The sequence below is a fragment of the Panulirus ornatus genome, chromosome 59 (genome assembly GCF_036320965.1).
Source record: "Panulirus ornatus isolate Po-2019 chromosome 59, ASM3632096v1, whole genome shotgun sequence".
Taxonomy (NCBI): domain Eukaryota; kingdom Metazoa; phylum Arthropoda; class Malacostraca; order Decapoda; family Palinuridae; genus Panulirus; species Panulirus ornatus.
In genome coordinates, this window is record NC_092282.1 from 27,207,289 (window position 1) to 27,233,289 (window position 26,001).

At 49.8% G+C, this 26,001-nt stretch overlaps 2 protein-coding genes across 3 annotated transcripts in view; one reads left to right on the forward strand and one right to left on the reverse strand.

The window, feature by feature from the left end:
- Axud1 (AXIN1 up-regulated 1) overlaps positions 1–25,629 on the reverse strand; it is a 164,943-nt gene extending 139,314 nt beyond the window's left edge. For both annotated transcript variants that reach the window (XM_071696577.1, XM_071696572.1), the window contains exon 1: positions 25,480–25,629. In XM_071696577.1, the coding sequence (XP_071552678.1) occupies positions 25,480–25,527 (48 nt within the window). In that variant the 5' untranslated portion in view covers positions 25,528–25,629. The remainder of the gene's footprint in view (positions 1–25,479) is intronic.
- Positions 6,978–9,941, forward strand: LOC139767164 (uncharacterized). Its single transcript, XM_071696193.1, has one exon. It carries the CDS (start codon positions 7,428–7,430, stop codon positions 8,250–8,252), a length of 825 nt encoding a protein of 274 aa, XP_071552294.1. The 5' UTR covers positions 6,978–7,427; the 3' UTR covers positions 8,253–9,941.
- Positions 25,630–26,001: the final 372 nt, after the last annotated feature.

Below are 26,001 nucleotides of genomic sequence, written 5' to 3' on the forward strand. Positions count from 1 at the left end.
ATGAGTCAATATTGATACTTTGTTTTGATAATGAGTCAATATTGATACTTTGTTTTGATAATATGAGTCAATATTGATACTTTGTTTTGATAATATGAGTCAATATTGATACTTTGTTTTGATAATGAGTCAATATTGATACTTTGTTTTGATAATATGAGTCAATATTGATACTTTGTTTTGATAATATGAGTCAATATTGATACTTTGTTTTGATAATGAGTCAATATTGATACTTTGTTTTGATAATATGAGTCAATATTGATACTTTGTTTTGATAATGAGTCAATATTGATACTTTGTTTTGATAATATGAGTCAATATTGATACTTTGTTTTGATAATGAGTCAATATTGATACTTTGTTTTGATAATATGAGTCAATATTGATACTTTGTTTTGATAATGAGTCAATATTGATACTTTGTTTTGATAATGAGTCAATATTGATACTTTGTTTTGATAATGAGTCAAATTCTTGTGAGAAATTAATGTGATGAATCCTGTAGGTTCGTTGTCTCATATAAAGCCACCAGTTATGATGACAAGATCAACATTACCAGATTAATAACTAACTTATTTACATAATGAATGACATAGGTCACGTCTTGTGAACACACAAACCTCACCTAATCAACACAAACCTCACCTGCTCAACACAAACCTCACCTGGGCAACGCACGGTAGAGGCGCCATCTGGAGCCATCGCCATTACGTTGTTTACACATACGGCAACGCCTCACGGTCATAGAAAATGGGATGAGAGGTCCAACTTTAATAATGCCAGTCTAAAGAGAATCGAACGTGAACGATCACAACTAATAATAACAACTCCTGGGCTCACCTCTCACTCTGGCTATTTACGTGGGTTCATCTCTCACTCTGGCTATTTACGTGGGTTCACCTCTCACTCTGGCTATTTACGTGGGCTCACCTCTCACTCTGGCTATTTACGTGGGTTCATCTCTCACTCTGGCTATTTACGTGGGTTCACCTCTCACTCTGGCTATTTACGTGGGCTCACCTCTCACTCTGGCTATTTACGTGGGCTCACCTCTCACTCTGGCTATTTACGTGGGTTCACCTCTCACTCTGGCTATTTACGTGGGTTCACCTCTCACTGGCTATTTACGTGGGCTCACCTCTCACTCTGGCTATTTACGTGGGCTCATCTCTCACTCTGGCTATTTACGTGGGTTCAACTCTCACTCTGGCTATTTACGTGGGTTCAACTCTCACTCTGGCTATTTATGTAAGTCCACCTCTCACTCGGGCTATTTACGTGGGTCCAACTCTCACTCTGGCTATTTATGTAAGTCCACCTCTCACTCGGGCTATTTACGTGGGTTCACCTCTCACACTGGCTATTTACGTGGGTTCACCTCTAACTCTGGCTATTTACGTGGGTCCACCTCTCACTCTGGCTATTTACGTGGGTTCACCTCTCACTCTGGCTATTTACGTGGGTCCACCTCTCACTCTGGCTATTTACGTTGGATCACCTCTCACTCTGGCTATTTACGTGGGGTCCACCTCTCACTCTGGCTATTTACGTGGGGTCCACCTCTCACTCTGGCTATTTACGTGGGTCCACCTCTCACTCTGGCTATTTACGTGGGTTCACCTCTCACTCTGGCTATTTACGTGGGTTCACCTCTCACTCTGGCTATTTACGTGGGTCCACCTCTCACTCTGGCTATTTACGTGGGTTCACCTCTCACTCTGGCTATCTACATAGCTATGATGCTCTGTTCATCTGCACGTGTTGGGCTGGTCTGCCAATCTTGTAGATAACACATGATAACATTCATCATGTTTCTCTTATCTTGATATCAGCGCAACGCCACCATCCGCTGACACATACTGCGCACCACACTTGCCGCCTGACACATATGCGCACCACACCTGCCGCCTGACACATACTGCGCACCACACCTGCCGCCTGACACATACTGCGCACCACACCTGCCGCCTGACACATACTGCGCACCACACCTGCCGCTTGACACATACTGCGCACCACACCTGCCGCTTGACACATACTGCGCACCACACCTGTCGACTGACACATACTGCGCACCACACCTGCCGCTTGACACATACTGCGCACCACACCTGCCGCCTGACACATACTGCGCACCACACCTGCCGCTTGACACATACTGCGCACCACACCTGCCGCTTGACACATACTGCGCACCACACCTGTCGACTGACACATACTGCGCACCACACCTGCCGCTTGACACATACTGCGCACCACACCTGCCGCTTGACACATACTGCGCACCACACCTGCCGCTTGACACATACTGCGCACCACACCTGTCGACTGACACATACTGCGCACCACACCTGTCGACTGACACATACTGCGCACCACACCTGTCGACTGACACATACTGCGCACCACACCTGTCGACTGACACATACTGCGCACCACACCTGTCGACTGACACATACTGCGCACCACACCTGTCGACTGACACATACTGCGCACCACACCTGTCGACTGACACATACTGCGCACCACACCTGTCGACTGACACATACTGCGCACCACACCTGTCGACTGACACATACTGCGCACCACACCTGCCGTTTGACATGTTACACACCACCTGCACCATCATGTCACCCCCCCCCCCCGCACCACGTGTGTGTGTGTGTGTGTGTGTGTGTGTGTGTGTGTGTGTGTGTGTGTGTGTGTGTGTGTGTGTGTGATGGGCAGTGATGGGCAGTGATGGGATACATCGTGCCAGTAGAACTCATGTTAAAGTTATAATCCGGTAATAACAACACATGATCATGTTATCTTGCCCATCAGGTATGAGGGTTGATTGGTCTGGCTCAGGTAGTGTGGCAATACACTCACTAGTGTTCCATACCAACACACACTCTCTCTCTCTCTCTCTCTCTCTCTCTCTCTCTCTCTCTCTCTCTCTCTCTCTCTCTCTCTCTCTCTAACTTTTCTTCAGTAACTTTGCAATCTTTCCCTCTAATCTATATTGCTATTCTTTATCCTAACTTTTCTGTATGGTTGCAGATATATCCCCTGGTCTTGTGATGCAATATTGCTCACCCTTGTTACAATCTTGCTCCTCCTCCTCATCATGTATCGTAGTTATCATTAACACATTATCTACCTGATACTCCTCAAACTATAACTTTTTCCACTTCCCATATTACTTATCTGACCTTAGGTGTATGTGAAGATCATTAACGACTACATTGATCACAACTATGATCGTCTCGTTCACTTAACGACAGATGAACTACTGGTTAACAACCACGTAACATCACCAAACGGTTACTGTTACTGTGAGAAAACTTCAGGAAGGAGAGAGACACTGGTAACCAGTTACCCAGCTAGGTGTCAACATACATATCTAGTTACCAGTTATGTACTAGACATAAACGAGTATTGGCGGGTTGGTTACTTGTCCTATGAATTACCGAAGTCATTCATGTCAGCATCGTTAACCTGTAACTACCATCACAATAATCTCTGATCACATTATTCATGTGATCAATACAAGAGAATGTAATTCTTACAAAGTAATTATCTGATTATATGAAGCGGACGATTCCATCCTCCAGCCCAGGATGTCTGCTCTACAACCATGCTACGAGCACATGACATAGGTCACCTGTGTACTTATATATACACATGTATACTGAGGTAGTGATCTTGTGGTCTACATACATGTGGTAATGTTATGAGTAACCACATACTGCTGCTCTGACCCACACGTCTGCCACACACCACCACCTGGCTCCACCAGCACACCACCTGGCTCCACCAGCACACCACCTGGCTCCACCAGCACACCACCTGGCTCCACCAGCACACCACCTGTTCACTCCTGCAAACTGGCAACGGACTTGGTTGGTTCCAAAGTAGAGTCCTGCTCTCACATGTGGAGAGGTATTGACTCTACCTACTCATCTACCAGGTAGAGACGAGTCTACTACGGCGGAACTCTACCCTCACAATCTGACCTGCTGACGCAACACCGTAGCGTTGCTTCCACGTTTCCCATCTTCCATATTTAGTTCATTTCCGCCGCACCCGAGGACAGGCTGCCTGTGTACCCCCCAACATGAGCTACTACGTCATACGGTTGCTGTGTAGCGCCAGGGAGGATGGGTCGTTACGACCTCTCTTTCCTTCCCTACACCGCTAAAGTTTGCAAGTGTGTGTCTCCTCGTGTTATACCTAACCTAACCTAACCTAACCTAACCTGTGGACCTGTGTCCGTGACCGGAGCCTCGCTGTGGACCTGTGTCCGTGACCGGAGCCTCGCTGTGGGCCTGTGTCCGTGACCAGAGCCTCGCTGTGGGCCTGTGTCCGTGACCGGAGCCTCGCTGTGGACCTGTGTCCGTGACCGGAGCCTCACTGTGGGCCTGTGTCCTGGACCGGAGCCTCGCTGTGGACCTGTGTCCGTGACCGGAGCCTCGCTGTGGGCCTGTATCCGTGACCGGAGCCTCGCTGTGGGCCTGTATCCGTGACCGGACGGAGCCCACAACACCACGAGCCTGGGTGTTGTGTGTGTGTGTGTGTGTGGCTCCTGATATACGCACGTCAGGCCACCACACCCGAGGCTCGTACCCTCCTCCTCACAGGTCGTAAGGTCGTGCTCAAGGCTCACCCTCGTGCTCACAGGTCGTACCCTCGTGCTCAAGGGTCGTACCCTCGTGCTCACAGGTCGTACGGTCGTGCTCAAGGGTCGTACCCTCGTGCTCACAGGTCGTAAGGTCGTGCTCAAGGGTCGTACCCTCGTCCTCACAGGTCGTAAGGTCGTGCTCAAGGGTCGTACCCTCGTCATCACAGGTCGTAAGGTCGTGCTCAAGGCTCGTACCCTCCTCCTCACAGGTCGTAAGGTCGTGCTCAAGGGTCGTACCCTCGTGCTCACAGGTCGTAAGGTCGTGCTCAAGGCTCGTACCCTCGTACTCACAGGTCGTAAGGTCGTGCTCAAGGGTCGTACCCTCGTGCTGACAGGTCGTATGGTCGTACCGTCGTGCTCAGGCATGGCTCGCTGGGGGTTAAGGGTAAGGAGGTGATCGTCCCCCAGAGAGAAGCGGCGTAATCTGAAGGAGCCCCAGAGAAACCCCAGCGGATCCCACAGTCAGGGGGACCGAACCTGGGTACAAAGTAAAGTTGTAGGGATGATTACCGCGCGCGCCACTCACGAACCCACTCACGAACCCACTTACTAACCCACTCACTAACCCACTCACTAACCCACTCACGAACCCACTTACTAACCCACTCACGAACCCACTCACAAACCCATTCACGAACCCACTCACGAACCCACTCACAAACCCACTCACAAACCCAGTCGTTCACTTCCTGGCCCAGTCACCCACTCCTCCAGCCAGTCACCCACTCCCACATTGTCGCCTGGATACTGAGAAGATCACACCTTACCCAGCAGCTGGAGGGAGGGCAACGCTGGCTGGGGTCTGGTGGTCACGTGAGCCAGAGGGACACACGGGGAGCAGCGAGGGAACACGGGTCACAGATCAGCGATGATGACACGCACGTGCACATCACGTGGACGTCTGCAACATCTGTGTCACATGAAGTGGGAAACGGAGTTGTGTGGGCAGGAAGGAGGCCAGTGTGGTTGTGTGGGCAGGAGGGAGGCCAGTGTGGTTGTGGGCAGGAGGGAGGCCAGTGTGGTTGTGTGGGCAGGAGGGAGGCCAGTGTGGTTGTGTGGGCAGGAAGGAGGCCAGTGTGGTTGTGTGGGCAGGAAGGAGGCCAGTGTGGTTGTGTGGGCAGGAGGGAGGCCAGTGTGGTTGTGTGGGCAGGAGGGAGGCCAGTGTGGTTGTGTGGGCAGGAGGGAGGCCAGTGTGGTTGTGTGGGCAGGAAGGAGGCCAGTGTGGTTGTGTGGGCAGGAGGGAGGCCAGTGTGGTTGTGGGCAGGAGGGAGGCCAGTGTGGTTGTGGGCAGGAGGGAGGCCAGTGTGGTTGTGGGCAGGAGGGAGGCCAGTGTGGTTGTGGGCAGGAAGGAGGCCAGTGTGGTTGTGTGGGCAGGAGGGAGGCCAGTGTGGTTGTGGGCAGGAGGGAGGCCAGTGTGGTTGTGGGCAGGAGGGAGGCCAGTGTGGTTGTGTGGGCAGGAGGGAGGCCAGTGAGGCAGGAGGGAGGCCAGTGAGGCAGGGGGAGGGTAACACAGTGCGGGGTCAGGGTGCGCGCGCACATCTGCCTCTGGACAACACGGCGAAAAGCGACGCATCTTAGCGCCAGCCAGGTACCAGGTCGACGGAAGAACATGACCAGGAACCAGGAACGACCCTCGTGCACAGGGTACAAGCAGAGAAGCCTTAACCCTGGCACACCTTCATGATGGATCAGTGGTCAGGTTGTGAGCAGGGTGAGGGAGGCCCATGTGTGGGCAACTGGAGGACAAGTTCACAAGTGGTTACATAGTGGCACACATGACAGCCACCACACCAGGGGGCACCACCAGCAGCAGGATCAGGAGGTTGGGAATGGCACTTCAAACGTTGGGATCAGGTCACCCCTCACTCTTCTCTCTTCCTTCGTGGCCAAACGTAAGGACTGCATCTATCCAAATGTTTTAATTGTAAGAAAGAGCCCGGCCCACACCCACACCTGACGCTGGTGTGGGCCGGGCTGGGGGTACTGTCCACTGCTCTGACTCCTACACTGACCCCTGCAGTGTACAGTATTATGCTGCTGGTCACACTGAGCTCTTCCTCCACCGTCACCCACACACTCACCTACGTCGTTTTCCTCACCTGCAGTGCCCTCAACAATGTCTCAGACCAACGTCGTACCTGGCCCAGGTCACCTGGTATCTCTCTCTCTCTCTCTCTCTCTCTCTCTCTCTCTGACTATGCCATCATACATAGACATATCATCAGTGTTATGACACATCTTCATGTTTACATGCATATACATGGCGCTCGACCAAGCACACACAACACACCTCTCCTGCTACAATGTTAAGTGCTTACAACACATGAAGTTGTTGTTGCGTGCAGCAGCACGGGCCAGTGTGGGGCAAACTGCGTCACATCTTGGTCGTTGCTGGAAATCCGGGTAGCAGTATGGAAATACCTCGGTTCTTACTGTCTTCCAATCTTTCCTGCTCTTCATCAATACCTCATTAACTCTTTTCCTTTGGCCGAGGTGTGGCGGCTTCGCTAATTATAGGTATGGGTTCACACCCGACCAACGCCTCGGAAACCAGAAAAGACGGGTGACCGCTGATTAAGGCGGCCTGATTGGAAGCCAAGTCGTGTGGTTATGGTGTTGATTGTGGTGTGGTATGCGGGAGTGGAGGCGTGGGGAGACCCATATAAAGTAGGTTCGAGCTAAGGGAAGGCACAGGCAGGCTCCAGTCACCGCCACTGTCTCCACCTCCTCCTCCGTCGTCACCCACACCAGCAGCGTCATCATGTTGTTGATACGACTGTCCCTAGCCTGGGCGTGTACCTTCCTGATGGCAGCCTCTGCCGCCGAGGACAACCTCCCTCACTCCCTGGGTAAAGACGGAGAGGAGCGACCCCAGCAGTGGTCGCCCTCGGCTCAGTGGGCCTGGCTGGCTAACGTCCTCTCCGTCTCCCACGACCCACTGGACGACCCATCAAGCAAGACCAAGCTGGAGGTGCTCAAGTCGAGCGATAGCGAGGCGCTGCCCGTGTCCCTGGTGCTGCCCCTGGAAGGCTGGAGCGACGGCGACAAGATGAAGAAGGAGTCATGGCGTAGCAAGCGGCGGTGCAGGTCTGGCAGCAAGGGTATGTGTAACCGCAGCGTTGTCAACCCCATCTCCTTCAGTGAGGTGTTGGAGAACTGGGAGTCTGATTACCTGACCATCCCGGCGTCTCTGGTCAAGTTCTCGCAGGAGCAGGCTGGGGACACGGTGTGCAAGGACCTCTCCGTCCAGCTGTTCACCGTGGACCTGAAGGAACACCAGATACAACCACTGTGGCTGCAGGAGACGATCAAGATCGGCATATGTCCCTCGAAGCTGCAGATCCGTAACTTGGGTAAACACATCTGGCCCTCCCGCCTGGTGGAGACCAAGTGCCTGTGCCAGGAGCGGCCCTGCTCCAACCTAGGTGGTGACTACAAGTGCCAGACGGTGCGTCGCCCCATCACCATCTGGGCGCAACACCAGAGCGAGTACGTCCCCTCCCAGGAGATGGTGTCCGTCGGGTGTGTGTGTGTCCAGCGCATCAGTTATCAGGGCAAGTTTGCCACGACGGGCCTCTCCTCCTAGTGGTCTTCACCAGCATCACCAGTCCCCTCCACCATGACGGGCCTCTCCTCCTAGTGGTGGTGAGCGTCCTCACCAGTCCCCTCCACCATGACCAACCCAAACACCTGCTTATCTATCGTCCAGGACACGTTGCCTGCCTCCCACCCTACACTCCACATCACCTCCCTGACACACTATTATGTCAGCCAGTCCCACACCGGAAACCAACATGGTGGCTGTGCCACGCCTGCTGCCGGCACCTGCACCATGGTCTCCGTGTAAAAAGTGTCGTACAGCCAACCATCTAACATGGATGTAATGAAACAAAACACGTCAGATTGTATATATAACAGGTAATGTACCTTCCTGCTTACTGGGGTCGTACCCTCCTTCTGTCTGGGGTCGTACCTTCCTGCTCTCTAAGTTAACACTGGTGAAGTGGACGACTTGAAGTGTATGTACGACTGTTAACCCCAGCTATAGCAGAGCGACAAGTCGTCCCACAAACTAACTGATCATACTGATCAATGTATAACCTGGACGTAATAAAACTATGAAGATTATGTCATGTTTGATTGTACGAGTCTTATATATGGCAGACATAGGTGATAATGCTTCCACACCTGCATACTTATATATGGTTCTTCAGGTGTATATTTCTTACACACACACACACACACACACACACATCAATATGAATAATTTCATGTATCTGGAAAGAGGCTTGAGCACTGTGTATGAGTGGGGGGGGGGGGGGGGTGATGAACATCTTCCCTGACCTGTGGCCAGAATCCCACATCATGAGACTAGGTCAGGTGACCAGCTGTCTGCTGGCTAGTATCATACATGTATATGGGTAATTCCATAGTTAGCCAGCTGGCCACATCCTACATATTGTGTTTCTCAAGTTTGGTCATCATGACCGTCTACAGCAACACAGACACAAGGTCAACAGGAGGACAACAAGGATAGTGCTAGGATGAAGATGTCCTCCGTATTGCATTAAAGAGATTAAACTTGTCCACATCGAAAAGAGAAGAGTAAAGGGTGACTTGATCATAACCTATGAGCTTTGAACAGACCGAGAGGGAGGTAGTGAACAGTTCTTCGAAAGCTGTCGGGAGATGATAACCAGAGAACATAACATGATGTTAAACAACAACCAGAGAACATAACATGATGTTAAACAACAACCAGAGAACATAACATGATATTAAGCAAGAAACATGTTGGAAAAGATGTACATAAATATTTTCATGGTATGTGTGGATAAATGAGATGAAATGAGTTATAATATAATGAATGTGGACAACATACACATGTTTAAGATATTGTATAATAGTGAAATGTTTAATAGATAGGGCCCCACCAGAGTACAACCCCCTACCCCGTACATTACAAGAGATGGGGCCCCACCAATGTACAACCCCCTACCCTGTACACTACATTATCTACCGTTATACAGCATCAGTTTATCTCATTCATCCACCACATCAATTCTAAAATATTTCTTAATTTTTTCAAACAAGTTTCGTGCTTAACTTCATGTAATATTCACTGGTTGTTCTAATCTTACAACATCTCTCGAAGAAATGTTCATCATGTCATTAGGCTGGTTCAAAAACTTAAGTCACCCCTCACTCTTCTCTCTTCCATGGTGGACAAATTCAAGGTTTCTGGCCTTTCCCTGGAACTGGGGATTCTTGATGGTGGCACCAACTATGTTGTCCTCCTCTGACCTTCTCTCTCATCATTGTTTCCTCCAGCGAGATGACACAACTTGGAAGTGTCATCATGTGTCATCAGGTTTCTGTAGGTCAGGAAGAACTTGATGAACATTTCTTTATCCATTTATGTAATATTAACCAGCAGACAGAGCGTCTCTCACAAGTGTTCTCCTAATGTGGGACTCTGGGTAGGGACGCTCTCGACTCCCAAGTCCCTGCCACACACACACAAGGTCATGTCCTGCCACACACACACACACAAGGTCATGTCCTGCCACACACACACACACACACACAAGGTCATGTCCTGCCACACACACACACACACACACACACACACAAGGTCATGTCCTGCCACACAATCATCACATCCGGGGCCGCTTGACCCACTTTCACTGTGACTCATCATCTTTACATTGACTTGTCTTCACTTAAACCAACTTTAAAGTTGGTCAAGTTTCTCCTGTATGTTGAGGTAGTCCACCTCGCTCATAACTCCTGCATCATCTGCAAACATATCCACCATGCCATCTGACACACACACACACACACACACACACACACACGAGCATAACATACTTTCTTCCTCATTTTCATCCATAATTTCCTTCCGTCAACAAACATGGATGAGCCGCCGTCTACGGCTCGGCCAGCAGCATCTCGTCTCGACCAACTTCCTCAATCAACCAAACTTGGACAGGATCTTTCAGACGGGCAGACAAAACGTGGTCAAGATGAATTCGTCTCACACACAGTTTCTGTCCATGTAAGATCCTTCCTAACTTTCCTGTCTCTTTTGATGGCTCTGTCATTCCAGCCGTCAACCAACTTTGTATCACTACCTAACCTAACCCACCTGGGAGGACCCACACTACGCCAGTGTGTCCCTCAGAACCCACCTGGGAGGACCCACACTACGCCAGTGTCTCCCTCAGAACCCACCTGGGAGGACCCACACTACGCCAGTGTCTCCCTCAGAACCCACCTGGGAGGACCCACACTACGCCAGTGTCTCCCTCAGAACCCACCTGGGAGGACCCACACTACGCCAGTGTCTCCCTTAGAACCCACCTGGGAGGACCCACACTACGCCAGTGTCTCCCTCAGAACCCACCTGGGAGGACCCACACTACGCCAGTGTCTCCCTCAGAACCCACCTGGGAGGACCCACACTACGCCAGTGTCTCCCTCAGAACCCACCTGGGAGGACCCACACTACGCCAGTGTCTCCCTCAGAACCCACCTGGGAGGACCCACACTACGCCAGTGTCTCCCTCAGAACCCACCTGGGAGGACCCACACTACGCCAGTGTCTCCCTCAGAACCCGGGTCTCCTCTGTCACTGCTGGAGGCGACTTTCCTGAGGTTGTCTGTTTATACAAAGAAGTGATCCATCATTGTGACAAGTTCTGCTTCTACGTTCTTCATAGAGCGAGTCCAGGTTAATGCACCACCTCACTGTATCATCTCCCCCCACCTCTCCTTACAACTTGACCCCCTTGTCCGACGCCACAATCTTGGTTCATTCTCACTTTTCCACAGGCAATAGTTTGGTTTTTGCTCCCGAGAACTGGCTGCTTGTGTGCCCCCCACTACTACGTAGATCACACATTGTTCAGCAAGCTGCTGCGTCGCTTGATTACAGCGTGGAAGATGGCAACTCAAGGGTGGGCCGTTTTGATACCTGCTTCCTTCCCTCCACATCGAAGCTTTAGAACTCTCTCTCTCTCTCTCTTATGTCATCCCTGCCAACTGTGTCCTGCCTGCCTGGTTTGTGAGACAAGTCCTCCACCTCCTCCACAGTTGTACAGATATTTTCCTTCTGTTGTCCGTCTTATCATTACGTTATGTAGACGACGACCCAGTGTGGTGCATGATGTGTGCTCGTGCGCATGACACAAGGAGGGAGAGGAATGAACATAGGGAGGCGACCCACTCAGACGTGTACACACTGCTGCCAGCCAGACATTCTCTCTTGCTTTAGAAAAGGACGCAAGACACACATCACCACACACACACACACACACACACACACACACATGTGGCTCTGTTGTGGCGGTCGTGCAACACCTGCTTGTGTCACACCTGTGTTTCTCTCTGATTATTTCTCTGTCTACTCCATGCGGAGGTTCGAACCCTGGCCCTACGCCACATCCCACGAGCACGACCGTGCACGTCCTGCTGCACGACGGTACGACTCTCCGTCACATTAATGGTATACGTCGTACCGTCGTGTTCAGGGGTCGTACCGTCGTGCATAAGGAAACGACCAATGTGCTCAAGGGTCGTACCCGCTTACTGCTGGGGTTGTCACAAATATTACAATGGATCGTGTAGAAAAGGAGAAGACGTGTGTCCCACAACATATAGTTACGTATACGTCACAATGTACGACATAACGCGTCACAATGTACGACATGAGGCGTCACAATGTACGACATAACGCGTCACAATGTACGATAATTAAACATCAAGTCATTCACGTACGACGCCCCGGGCAGTTAGTGAGCGACACTTGATAAAGAACAACGTTTCATCTGACGCCAACTGTAAACTGCCTGACCTAAGGTCGGTAATTAGGACTTTATGTGTAGTAATTGCCACTAGGGTAGTTAACAACGTTAACACGACAATAATAATAACTTGTAAAAATAGAATAAAATATGTACAACATCTTTGGCAGGTAATCCTACACCAATACACACATTTATCGCCCATACGGGCCCCTGGAACTCTGGCTAGTGACCAGATAATGGTAAACACGGCCGCCTGACGGCGTGTTGAGCCGCCATGCCTACACCCCCGCGCTCCGTCCAACATGGACTCTCCCTCGCACTTCTCCCTCACTAACTCCTCTCTCTTCCCCCGGCATGGGCCGAGGAGGACCACAGCCGTAGCAATATGGAGGCTGGTAACGTCCCACGGTAAGATATCCCACCCTGGGATGTATATCCCACCCTGGGATGTACAGGAGAGGGAAATGATTGCGTAAGACAAAGTCAAGCAGCGCCCAGCCTATCCCAGTCCTTTGTGTCCGGCTCGTAACTCGTCCGCGCCTCCTTCCCGCCGCCCTATATCACGCCCTACGACTCCCTCTGCGTCAGGAGGAGTCCACTAGCTGCCCCGTGCGCCACCATAAGGAAGGGGTGAAGGCCCCGGGGTCATTATACACCAGGGTTGGTCAAAGTGTTAGCGGGTCGAGGGCAGGTGGAAGCCTCGACCGTCACGTATTGATCAACGAGCTGCAGCTGTTTAAATTAAGCGTTGCCACAACCCCGTCGAAATGCAACCTCTTCACAATCATCAAATAAATCATTTCGTTGCAAATTCTTCAACATATATTGTTTATCATGTCAAAAAAATACAATGCATAATATTCCCGTTCTCTACTGGTTGTAATGCGTTTGAAATCATTCCAATATAAGGTCGTAAATATCAGGTCAAGGATCATGTAGTGTTGGCAACACCATATGTCTCCCGCCTGGCAGAGCTTCTCGGCGGCGGCGGTCGCCCATCATCATGACGTTGGCTCAACTGTTTATCACGGGGAAAATAATGACAAGTCGAACGTGATCTACGTATCTTTCATTATTCATCTATGAATAAAACTTAAAGTAGTTATAAAATACAGGTACTTTAAAGTGAACTATAGATATATTTATTTATGTATCTATTTATTTATTTATTTTGCTTTGTCGCTGTCTCCCGCGTTAGCGAAGTAGCGCAAAGAAACGGACGAAAGAATGGCCCAACCCACCCACATACACATGTATATACATACACGTCCACACAAGTACATGTACATATCTATACATCTCAACATATACATATATATACACACACAGACATATACATATATACACATGTACATAATTCATACTGTCTGCCTTTATTCATTCCCATCGCCAACTCGCCACCCAGGAAATAACAACCCCCTCCCCCCTCATGTGTGCGAGGTAGCGCTAGGAAAAGACAAAATAGGCCACATTCATTCACACTCAGTCTCTAGCTGTCATGTGTAATGCACCGAAACCACAGCTCCCTTTCCACATCCAGGCTCCACAGAACTTTCCATGGTTTACCCCAGACGCTTCACATGTCCCTGGTTCAATCCATTGACAGCACGTCGACCCCGGTATACCACATCGTTCAAATTCACTCTATTCCTTGCACGCCTTTCACCCTCCTGCATGTTCAGGCCCCAATCACTCAAAATCTTTTTCACTCCATCTTTCCACCTCCAATTTGGTCTCCCACTTCTCCTCGTTCCCTCCAGCTCTGACACATATATCCTTTTGATCAATCTTTCCTCACTCATTCTCTCCATGTGACCAAACCATTTCAAAACACCCTCTTCTGCTCTCTCAACCACACTCTTTTTATTACCACACATCTCTCTTACCCTTTCATTACTCACTCGATCAAACCACCTACGCCACATATTGTCCTCAAACATCTCATTTCCAGCACATCCACCCTCCTCCGCACAACTCTATCCATAGCCCACGCCTCGCAGCCATACAACATTGTTGGAACCACTATGCCTTCAAACATACCCATTTTTGCTTTCCGCGATAATGTTCTCGACTTCCACACATTCTTCAACGCTACCAGAACTTTCGCCCCCATCTTGTGACTCACTTCCGCTTCCATGGTTCCATCCGCTGCCAAATCCACTCCCAGATATCTAAAACACTTCACTTCTCCAGTTTTTCTCCATTCAAACTTACCTCCCAATTGACTTGTCCCTCAACCCTACTGTACCTAATAACCTTGCTCTTATTCACATTTACTCTCAGCTTTCTTCTTTCAAACACTTTACCAAACACAGTCACCAGCTTCTGCAGTTTCTCACATGAATCAGCCACCAGCGCTGTATCATCAGCGAACAACTGACTCGCTTCCCAAGCTCTCTCATCTACAACAGACTGCATACTTGCCCCTCTCTCCAAAACTCTTGCATTCACCTCCCTAACAAACCCATCCATAAACAAACCATGGAGACATCACGCACCCCTGCCGCAAACGTACATTCACTGAGAACCAATCACTTTCCTCTCTTCCTACACGTACACATGCCTTACATCCTCGATAAAAACTTTTCACCGCTTCCAGCAACTTGCCTCCCACACCATATACTCTTAATACCTTCCACAGAGCATCTCTATCAACTCTATCATATGCCTTCTCCAGATCCATAAATGCTACATACAAATCCATTTGCTTTTCTAAGTATATCTCATATACACTCTTCAAAGCAAACACCTGATCCACACATCCTCTACCACTTCTGAAACCACGCTGCTCTTCCCCAGTCTGACGCTCTGTACATGCCTTCACCCTCTCAATCAATACCCTTCCATATTATTTCCCAGGAATACTCACCAAACCTGTACCTCTGTAATTTGAACAGTCACTTTCATCCCCTTTGCCTTTGTACAATGGCACTATGCGAGCATTCCGCCAATCCTCAGGCACTTCACCATGAGCTATACATACATTAAATATCCTCACCAACCAGTCAACAACACAGTCACTCCCTTTTTTGATAAATCCCTCTGCAGTATCATCCAAACCCGCCGCCTTGCCGGCTTTCATCTTCCGCAAAGCTTTTACTACCTCTCCTCTGTTTACCAAATCAGTCTCCCTAACCCTCTGACTTCAAACACCACCTCGACCAAAACACCCTGTATCTGCCACTCCATCATCAAACATATTCAACATACCTTCAAAATACTCACTCCATCTCCTTCTCACATCACCACTACTTGTTATCACCTCCCTATTAGCTTCACCGATGTTCCCATTTGTTCTGTTGTCTTACGCACTTTATTTACCTCCTTCCAGAACATCTTACTATTCTCCCTAAAATTTAATGATACTCTCTCATCCCAACTCTTATTTTCCCTCTTTTTCACCTCTTGTACCTTTCTCTTAACCTCCTGCCTCTTTCTTTTATACATCTCCCAATCATTCGCACTATTTCCCTGCAGAAATCGTCCAATTGCCTCTCTCTTCACTTTCAATAACAGTCTTACTTCTTCAGTCCACCACTCACTATCATTTCTAATCAACCCACCTCCCATGCTTCTCATGCCACAAACATCTTTTGCGCAAACCATCATTGCTTCCCTAAATACATCCCATTCCTCCTCCGCTCCCCTACGTCTTTTATTCTCACCTTTTTCCATTCTGCACTCAGTCTCTCCTGGTACTTCCTCACACAAGTCTCCTTCCTAAGCTCACTTACTCTCACCACTCTCTTCACCCCAATATTCTCTCTTCTTTTCTGAAAACTTCTACAAATCTTCACCTTCGCCTCCATAGACATCCCTCCAGTTGCACTTCTCAGCACATTAACATCGAACAGTCTCTCACGCGCCTATCAATTAACACGTAATCCAATAACGCTCTCTGGCCATCTCTCCTACCTACCTACCTACATATACTTATGTATGTCTCTCTTTTTTAACCAGGTATTCCCAATCACCTGGTTATAGTGATGAGCACACAAATCTACAAGCTCTTCACCGTTTCCATTTACAACACTGAACACCCCATGTGCACCAATTATTCCCTCAACTGCCACATTACTCACCTTTGCATTCAAATCACTCATCACTATAACCCGGTCTTGTGCATCAAAGCCACTAACACACTCACTCAGCTGCTCCTAAAACACTTGCCTCTCATGATCTTTCTTCTCATGCCCATGTGCATATGCACCAATAATCACCTCTCTCCATCCATATATATATATATATATATATATATATATATATATATATATATATATATATCTTTTTCTTTCTTTTAAACTATTCGCCATTTCCCGCGTTAGCGAGGTAGCGTTAAGAACAGAGGACTGGGCCTTTTTTGGAATATCCTCACCTGGCCCCCTCTGTTCCTTCTTTTGGAAAAAAAAAAAAAAAAAAAAAACGAGAGGGGAGGATTTCCAGCCCCCCGCTCCCTCCCCTTTTAGTCGCCTTCTACGACACGCAGGGAATACGTGGGAAGTATTCTTAATCCCCTATCCCCAGGGATAATATATATATATATATATATATATATATATATATATATATAAATTCTATAGTGTGATTAGCCGTTCATGGATGTAATCCAAGAACGTATCCTATCCCTGGGGATAGGGGAGAAAGAATACTTCCCACGTATTCCCTGCGTGTCGTAGAAGGCGACTAAAAGGGGAGGGAGCGGGGGGCTGGAAATCCTCCCCTCTTGTTTTTTTTTTTTTTTAATTTTCCAAAAGAAGGAACAGAGAAGGGGGCCAGGTGAGGATATTCCCTCAGAGGCCCAGTCCTCTCTTCTTAGCGCTACCTTGCTAACGCGAGAAATGGCGACTAGTTTGAAAAAAAAAAAAAAAAAATATATATATATATATATATATATATATATATATATATATATATATATATATATATATATATATATGCCGTATCCTGAGCCAGGTACCCATTTTATCGGTCAACCTTTAGGGATGGATGAACAGCTGGATTGACTGTGGTTCGACTGCCATAACCAGGATTCGAATCTATGCCATGCTGGATCTTGGGCGGTGGGCCCGAGAATGAGTGACGCTCACGACCGCTACACCAGATGTATGTGTGTGTGTGTGTATGTGTGTGTATGTGAGTGTATGTGTATCTATGTGTGTGTGTGTGTGTATGTGTGTGTGTGTGTGTGTGTAAGTGTGTGTGTGTGTGTGTAAGTGTGTGGGTGTGTGTATGTGTGTGCGTGTGTATGTGTGTGTGTATGTGCATGTGTATATGTAAGTGTATGTGTGTGTGTGTGTGAGTGTTCACATGATGATAACCGGTCAGGAAGACGTGAGGTGGTGCAGACCCCCCCCCCCCCCCCCCCGGCCCACTGTGGGGAGGGAGTAGAGCGAGGTCACGCTGTTTGTGTGAAGGTCAAGATGTGTATGTTTGACGGGTCATGCGTCCCGTACTGGTGCGACCTACGTACACACACAGACACACACACACACACACACACACACACACACACACACACACACACACACACACACACACACATAGTCCTCATCTCTCACACCATATATTCGTAACACTTCCACATGGCATTTCTATGAACGCTAACATATGTTTCCTCCAGATACATAAATGACGACATATGAATCATATGAATCCTCCTCTTTCTCTCAGTATTAATGACACAATTTCCAACATTAAATTCTGTTCCTCTGCATTTATACACTGGCAGTTTTCAACCATTCTGGCAGTATACACTGGCAGTATTCAACCATTCTGGCAGTATACACTGGCAGTATGCAACCATTCTGGCAGTATACACTGGCAGTATACAACCATTCTTCCAGTCCTCAGGCACCTCACTTCCTTTATGAGAAAGTCTACAGCATTAACGTGTGCGACTTCAGCCACTTGACCACATCTCATCTTACGCAAGGCTTTCACTTCCTCTTCTCTTTTCACCAATCACTTGTCCTAACTCCCTCAGCTGGCGTAACCTCACGTCCTGAACACACGACATTTGTTACCGTGTCATGTAACATTGTAGAGTCGGTGAGGGTGCTCACTGTATCTTCCTCATATCTGTTTTTCGTACCACCTCCCCAGCTGCTGCCTTCATTAATGTTCTTATTTGTTCTGTAGTTCTTCTCATTGTTCATCTTGGAACATATTTGTTATTCTTCCTGAAGTTCATCAATAGTCTCCCACTCTACCGTTCGTTCATCTGTTATGTTCAGCCCCTACACCTTCCTATTACCCTCCTGCCGTTTTCTTTTGTACATTTCCCAATCACACACGCTCCTTCCCTGCAGGTAACGCCCATATCCCATTTTTTTCTCTTTCGCCAACAATTTATCTTCCTCAAGCCACCATTCACTACCGTCTCTCATGTCCACCTCTCCACCTTCCGCATGCCACATACATATCACATTTTTTATCATCATTACTCGTATCATACTCCACATCACTCAAACTCTTCTCCCGGTGTCACCTCATTCAACACTCTCCCAACCTCACTCATTTTCACCATCCTCTTCCCACCCCAGTAATTTCCTTTTATTCTCTCTCTCTCTCTCTCTCTCTCTCTCTCTCTCTCTCTCTCTCTCTCTCTCTCTGTCTACCTGACCCCTGGTGGTCCAGGCAAGAGTGACATACAGACCGTGTGTCACACACGACAAGTAAGAGAGACGGAAGCAGGAGGCTAGAGAGCCATTCCTCCTGTATTACCACTTTTCACAATGATGGAACCCAGTCAAGTGAGGCGATTTTCCCTCAAGGCTTAATCGTGTGTTGCTGCCGACGTCTTGCAAACGTGGGAAACGGCGAACACCAACACTGGGCCACTTGGGCGCAGCTGGCAACATGATCTCGCTCATCACCCACTGTCTCCCCCCTTCCCCCCCTCCCCTCCCCTTCCCTCCCCTCCCCCCAAACCTACGCAACAAGCAGTAAACAACCTACCTCGTAATTCGGTGGTAAGAACACCATGGCACAGTCCATGTACGCCCATCTGACGCCACACACACACACACACACACACACACACACACACACACACACACACGGGTCACATTACCTCGTCAACGTCCTCGAAAATCGGCCATCACTGTAGCGTTACCGATGTATGACATGGCAGGACACTTTCTGCCCCCGAGGAAGACACGCAACACTTACTGCTCAAATACCTGGCCATTACCCCACGTGCACACCCGTACATGACGTCATGGTGCCGCACGGTGGACGTGGCCGACTTCCCAGGCGTTGTTGTTCTATCATGAATGTAGAAGACATGGCTAGGGTAGGATGTATGAGATATATGAATTACACATGATAGCCAGAGCATGAATGTGAACGAATATGGCCTTTCTTCGTTTGTTCGTGGCGCTACCTTGCTAGCGTTGGAAACGGCGATCAAGTATGATTACAGTATCAAACATAAGTGTGTAGAGGTTCTTGGCCATCACTTGATAATGACTCATTGACATGTGAACCACAGAGAAACTTGTGGATGTAATTGTGAGAAGAGACGAGTGAAGTGTGTGGTCACTTCCTGCTGGTGGTGGTAAGGTCACACTTGGTGGAGGTGAGAGAGAGAGAGAGAGAGAGAGAGAGAGAGAGAGAGAGAGAGAGAGAGAGAGAGAGAGAGAGAGAGAGCAATACGAACTTACTAAGAGCAACACGTCCCTTCAAAAGGCGCAGGCGGGATGAGGCGCGGGGGAGTGGAGGTGAGGCGCGGGAAGAGGTGGGGCGAGGTGCAGGGAGAGGTGGGGTGATGTGCGGGGAGATGTGGGGTGAGTCGCGGGGTAAGGTGGGGTGAGGCGCGGGGTAAGGTGGGGTGAGGCGCGGGGTAAGGTGGGGTGAGGCGCGGGATAAGGTGGGGCGAGACGCGGGGTAAGGTGGGGTGAGGCGCGGGGTAAGGCGGGGTGAGGCGCGGGGTAAGGTGGGTTGGGTATATTGTAAAGGAAGGCGAGAGTTGAGTAACAAGTGGGGTGGAGGGAGGTGGGTCAAACACAGGGTAGGGTGGGCAGGTGAGGGCAGAGGTCGGGGTGGGGCAGCCCACACTGGGCCGCTGGGGTGATAACAGAAGGCCAGGGTTAACATCTTGGTCTGGGGAGAGAGGCGTGTGGGCAAGAGGCGATGGGGAGGATAAATGTGCTTGTGGGGAGGTAAGTGTATGTGGGGAGATATGAGAGGTGAACTGAGAGGGAGACTAAGTAGGTCTGGGGAGATATGGTAAGGAGATGGTCAGATAACACCAGACCTGATGGTCTATGACCAGGTTATCTGCTGGAGGACAGTACATGGGAAGGTCAGATAACACAAGACCTGATGGTCTATGACCAGGTTATCTGCTGGAGGACAGTACATGGGAAGGTCAGATAACACCAGACCTGATGGTCTATGACCAGGTTATCTGCTGGAGGACAGTACATGGGAAGGTCAGATAACACCAGACCTGATGGTCTATGACCAGGTTATCTGCTGGAGGTCAGTAATAGTATAGCAGAAGGCCCCCCCCCCCCCACCACTATAGGTGGAGACAGGATAGTAAAGCAGGAGAGAGAGAGAGAGAGAGATGTGATGGGGAGGTGTGAGGTGAGGTTGGGGATGGGAGGAGGTGCGTGGTACACAGGTTGGAGGTGTGGGAGTGGTACAGGAGGAGGTGTGTAGCGGTGGTGCCCCCCCCCCCCCCCCCCCAACTACACAAGACACACGTGACCGCCAGCCAGCCAGCCAGCCAGCCAGCCAGCCACACATGCACACGGACGCCATCAAAAAAGGACAGACAGATGTACGCGTGATCGATCCACGTCTTTCTTGCCAGGATATAAACCTGAAATTTATGTATGAAGTCGTCCTGGCGGGAACATCTTAAAGCTGACCCACCCGCCGGTCCTCCTCCCCGCCCAGCCCACCCCAGGTGAGGGCCGGCCGCGGATTGGCCGCCGCCTCCAGCGGACGGTGGCGTGATAGGCCGGAAAGGCGGGGCGAGGGAGGGGCTTCCGCACCCACTAGACACGGTGGCTCAGGGACTTGCCCCTCCCCCTTACATTTCGTGACTCCGCCTCTCGTCTACACGCCCCGCCCACACGATTCACTACAGAGTTCCCACATTTAGCTGTACACACGCCTCCTTCTGTAGTCCTGGCTCTGTACACCCGCCCCCCCCGGCCGTGACGCCTTCTTTCACCTCTTCAATCAATCCTTCAATTTGCCACAGAAAACGGTCACCAATTTCCCACTATGGCTGAAGGAAATTCCCTCACTAGAACACCGGGTCCGGGCGTATGACGCATTCTACCTTCCTGCTGGGGAAAGCGTAGGCTTACCCATACATACGCCTCATGGTAGAAAATGTATCTTCCTGAGTAAAGCAAAACATGATTCACAAACGTTTCTCGTGGTGAGTCAAACTGATAGCAAACGTTTTAGTAAGTTGTAAAGTTTATCTGCCATCACCCACCTCTGGACCCCAACCAGCCATGACTCACGTCTCACCTACCATGATTCACGTCTCACCTACCATGATTCACGTCTCACCTACCATGACTCATGTCTCACCTACCATGATTCACGTCTCACCTACCATGATTCACGTCTCACCTACCATGATTCACGTCTCCCCTACCATGATTCACGTCTCACCTACCATGATTCACGTCTCACCTACCATGACTCATGTCTCACCTACCATGATTCACGTCTCACCTACCATGACTCATGTCTCACCTACCATGATTCACGTCTCCCCTACCATGATTCACGTCTCACCTACCATGACTCATGTCTCACCTACCATGATTCACGTCTCACCTACCATGATTCACGTCTCCCCTACCATGATTCACGTCTCACCTACCATGACTCATGTCTCACCTACCATGATTCACGTCTCACCTACCATGATTCACGTCTCCCCTACCATGATTCACGTCTCACCTACCATGATTCACGTCTCACCTACCATGACTCATGTCTCACCTACCATGATTCACGTCTCACCTAACATGATTCACGTTCCACTTACCATGATTCATGCCCCCCACCTACCATAATCCATGCCCCACCTACCATGATTCATGCCCCACCTACAGTGATTCATGCCCAACCTACCATAATTCATGCCCCACATACCATGATTCATGCCCAACTACCATAATTCATGCCCCACTCACCATGATTTATGCCCACCTACCATAATTCATGCCCCACCTACCATGATTCATGCCCCACCTACAGTGATTCATGCCCACCTACCATAATTCATGCCCCACCTACCATGATTCATGCCCCACCTACCATGATTCATGCCCCACCTACCATGATTCATGCCCAACCTACCATAATTCAGGCCCTACCTACCACAATTCATGCCCCACCTACCACAATTCATGCCCCACTTACCATGATTCATGCCCCAACTACCATGATTCATGCCCGACCTACCATGATTCATGCCCCACCTACCGTGGTTCATGCCCCACTTACCATGATTCACGCCCAACCTACCATGATTCATGCCCCACCTACCGTGATTCATGCCCCACTTACCATGATTCACGCCCAACCTACCATGATTCATGCCCCACCTACCGTGGTTCATGCCCCACTTACCATGATTCACGCCCAACCTACCATGATTCATGCCCCACCTACCGTGATTCATGCCCCACTTACCATGATTCACGCCCAACCTACCGTGATTCATGCCCCACTTACCATGATTCACGCCCAACCTACCGTGATTCATGCCCCACTTACCATGATTCATGCCCCACCTAGCGTGATTCATGCCCCACCTACCGTGGTTCATGCCCCTTACCATGATTCACGCCCACCTACCATGGCTCATGCCCCTTACCATGATTCACGCCCACCTACCATGATTCATGCCCCACCTACCGTGATTCATGCCCCACCTACCATGATTCATGTCCCACCTACCGTGATTCATGCCCCACATACCATAATTCATGCCCCACCTACCGTGATTCATGCCCCACATACCATAATTCATGCCCCACCTACCGTGATTCATGCCCCACCTACCATGATTCATGTCCCACCTACCGTGATTCATGCCCAACTTACCATAATTCATGCCCCACTTACCATGATTCATTCCCCACCTACCATGATTCATGCCCCACCTACCATGATTCATGCCCCACCTAACGTGTGATTCACGCCCTTACCTACAACGACTCGTTCCACCCACCAACTCCCAAGCATCCCCCCCCCCCGCCCCCATCTCGACGCATGCCCCGCCCACCGCAGCTCAGGCTCCACCCTCAATGACTCGTCAGCATGACTCATCTCCCAGCCACCATGACATACCCCACCCACCACCACTAAAGCCCCACCCACCCTGATTCATGCCCACCCTACCATTCCATATGCTCGAGGCAACATCTTAAATGACCGACCATTTGATGATGTACCAGGGGTGACCCACCCACTACACTGTACCAGGGGTGACCCACCCGCTACACTGTACCAGGGGTGACCCACCCGCTACACTGTACCAGGGGTGACCCACCCGCTACACTGTACCAGGGGTGACCCACCCGCTACACTGTACCAGGGGTGACCCACCCGCTACACTGTACCAGGGGTGACCCACCCGCTACACTGTACCAGGGGTGACCCACCCGCTACACTGTACCAGGGGTGACCCACCCGCTACACTGTACCAGGGGTGACCCACCCGCTACACTGTACCAGGGGTGACCCACCCGCTACACTGTACCAGGGGTGACCCACCCGCTACACTGTACCAGGGGTGACCCACCCGCTACACTGTACCAGGGGTGACCCACCCGCTACACTGTACCAGGGGTGACCCACCCGCTACACTGTACCAGGGGTGACCCACCCGCTACACTGTACCAGGGGGGGGGGGTAACCCACCAATGTTGAGTAGTTGCTATGTTGTGTGGCTAGGCTAGCCCGGTGGGAGGAGGGGTACAGGGTTAACACAGCTAAGTATCAGCTTTAAGTGTAGCATATCACAGCAGTACACAGCATACACACTGACATGATATTGTGTAACACCAAGCATAAACATGGCAAACATGGACACGTGTTGATGTCAAACATGGACACGTGTTGATGTCAAACATGGACACGTGTTGATGTCAAACATGGACACGTGTTGATGTCAAACATGGACACGTGCTGATGTCAAACATGGACACGTGTTGATGTCAAACATAGATACATGTTGGTCAAAATATATTTTTTGTCGTATTTCTAATCGAAATTTATCTAAATGTCTCAAAAGCTCTGAACGTCAAAGGTTCATTCTAATTTTCGATCAAAATTTCAAAATTATCGTCGATACTTGAACATATAAACAAGATAAGTACACGTGTACAGTACAGAGTGTACTACACCCAACACTTGGGTGTGCCTGTGTGTCGTCTGGTCTTAGTATTACATTGAACAGCTGGAGGTGAATGTGGTATACCGGGGTCGACGTGCTGTCAGTGGATTGAACCAGGGCATGCGAAGCGTCTGGGGTAAACCATGGGAAGTCTGTGGGGCCTGGATGTGGAAAGGGAGCTGTGGTTTCGGTGCATTACACGTGACAGCCAGACTGAGTGTGAACGAATGTGGCCTTTGTTCTCTTTTCCTAGCGCTACCTCGCGCACATGAGGGGGGAGGGGGATGTTATTCCATGTGTGGTGGCGTGGCGATGGGGAAGGATGAAGGCAATAAAGTATGAATATGTACATGTGTAAGTATGTATATGTCTGTGTATGTATGTAGAAGTGCATATGTGTAGGAGTGACGTCATATCGTACGTTCCTGACCACCATCATGTACGCATGACGCACGCACCATTGACGCATCCCTCTCTACCCACCCGAGCTAGACTGACGCACAGGTCGCACGGTTCACACACTGTGACGCTCCCCTGAGCACGGGGGAAATGGCGCTCCTTCCATCTCAGGTTCTGGCGGGCCAACATGTCAACCATTACAGTTATGAATCGAGTTTACTTACGTGATGACGGTCGCCCGCAGCTCGTGCACAACACCGTCCGCCACACATCGTCCTCACGGGTCACTCGTACCTGTAAATACACCACCATTATCGCCCTTGTCTCCAGAGCACTAGTAGTACAAGTTGTACTTCCAAAACACAGACCACAGAGCGTTCCCGCAACACACCAACATTACAAGCCGTACCCGCAACACATCAAGTCAGGCTGCGTCACCAACACACCAGTATCACAAGCCGTACCTGCAACACACCAGTATCACAAGCTGTACCTGCAACACACCAAAAAACAGATACGACCAGAAGCATGTTGGCAATCGTGGTTCCCCCACCTTACGTCGGGCGGGCGGGCGTCGTACCGTCGTGATCAAGGGTCGTACCGTCGTGCACAAAGGTCGTGTTGAAGGGTCGTAAATAAAGCAATACATGTTTTCACCAACGACACTTTGCGAGATCTTGTGATGATGACATACTACAGTAACATTAGTAAACAATTGATCAACAAATACAACTTATATTAAACTT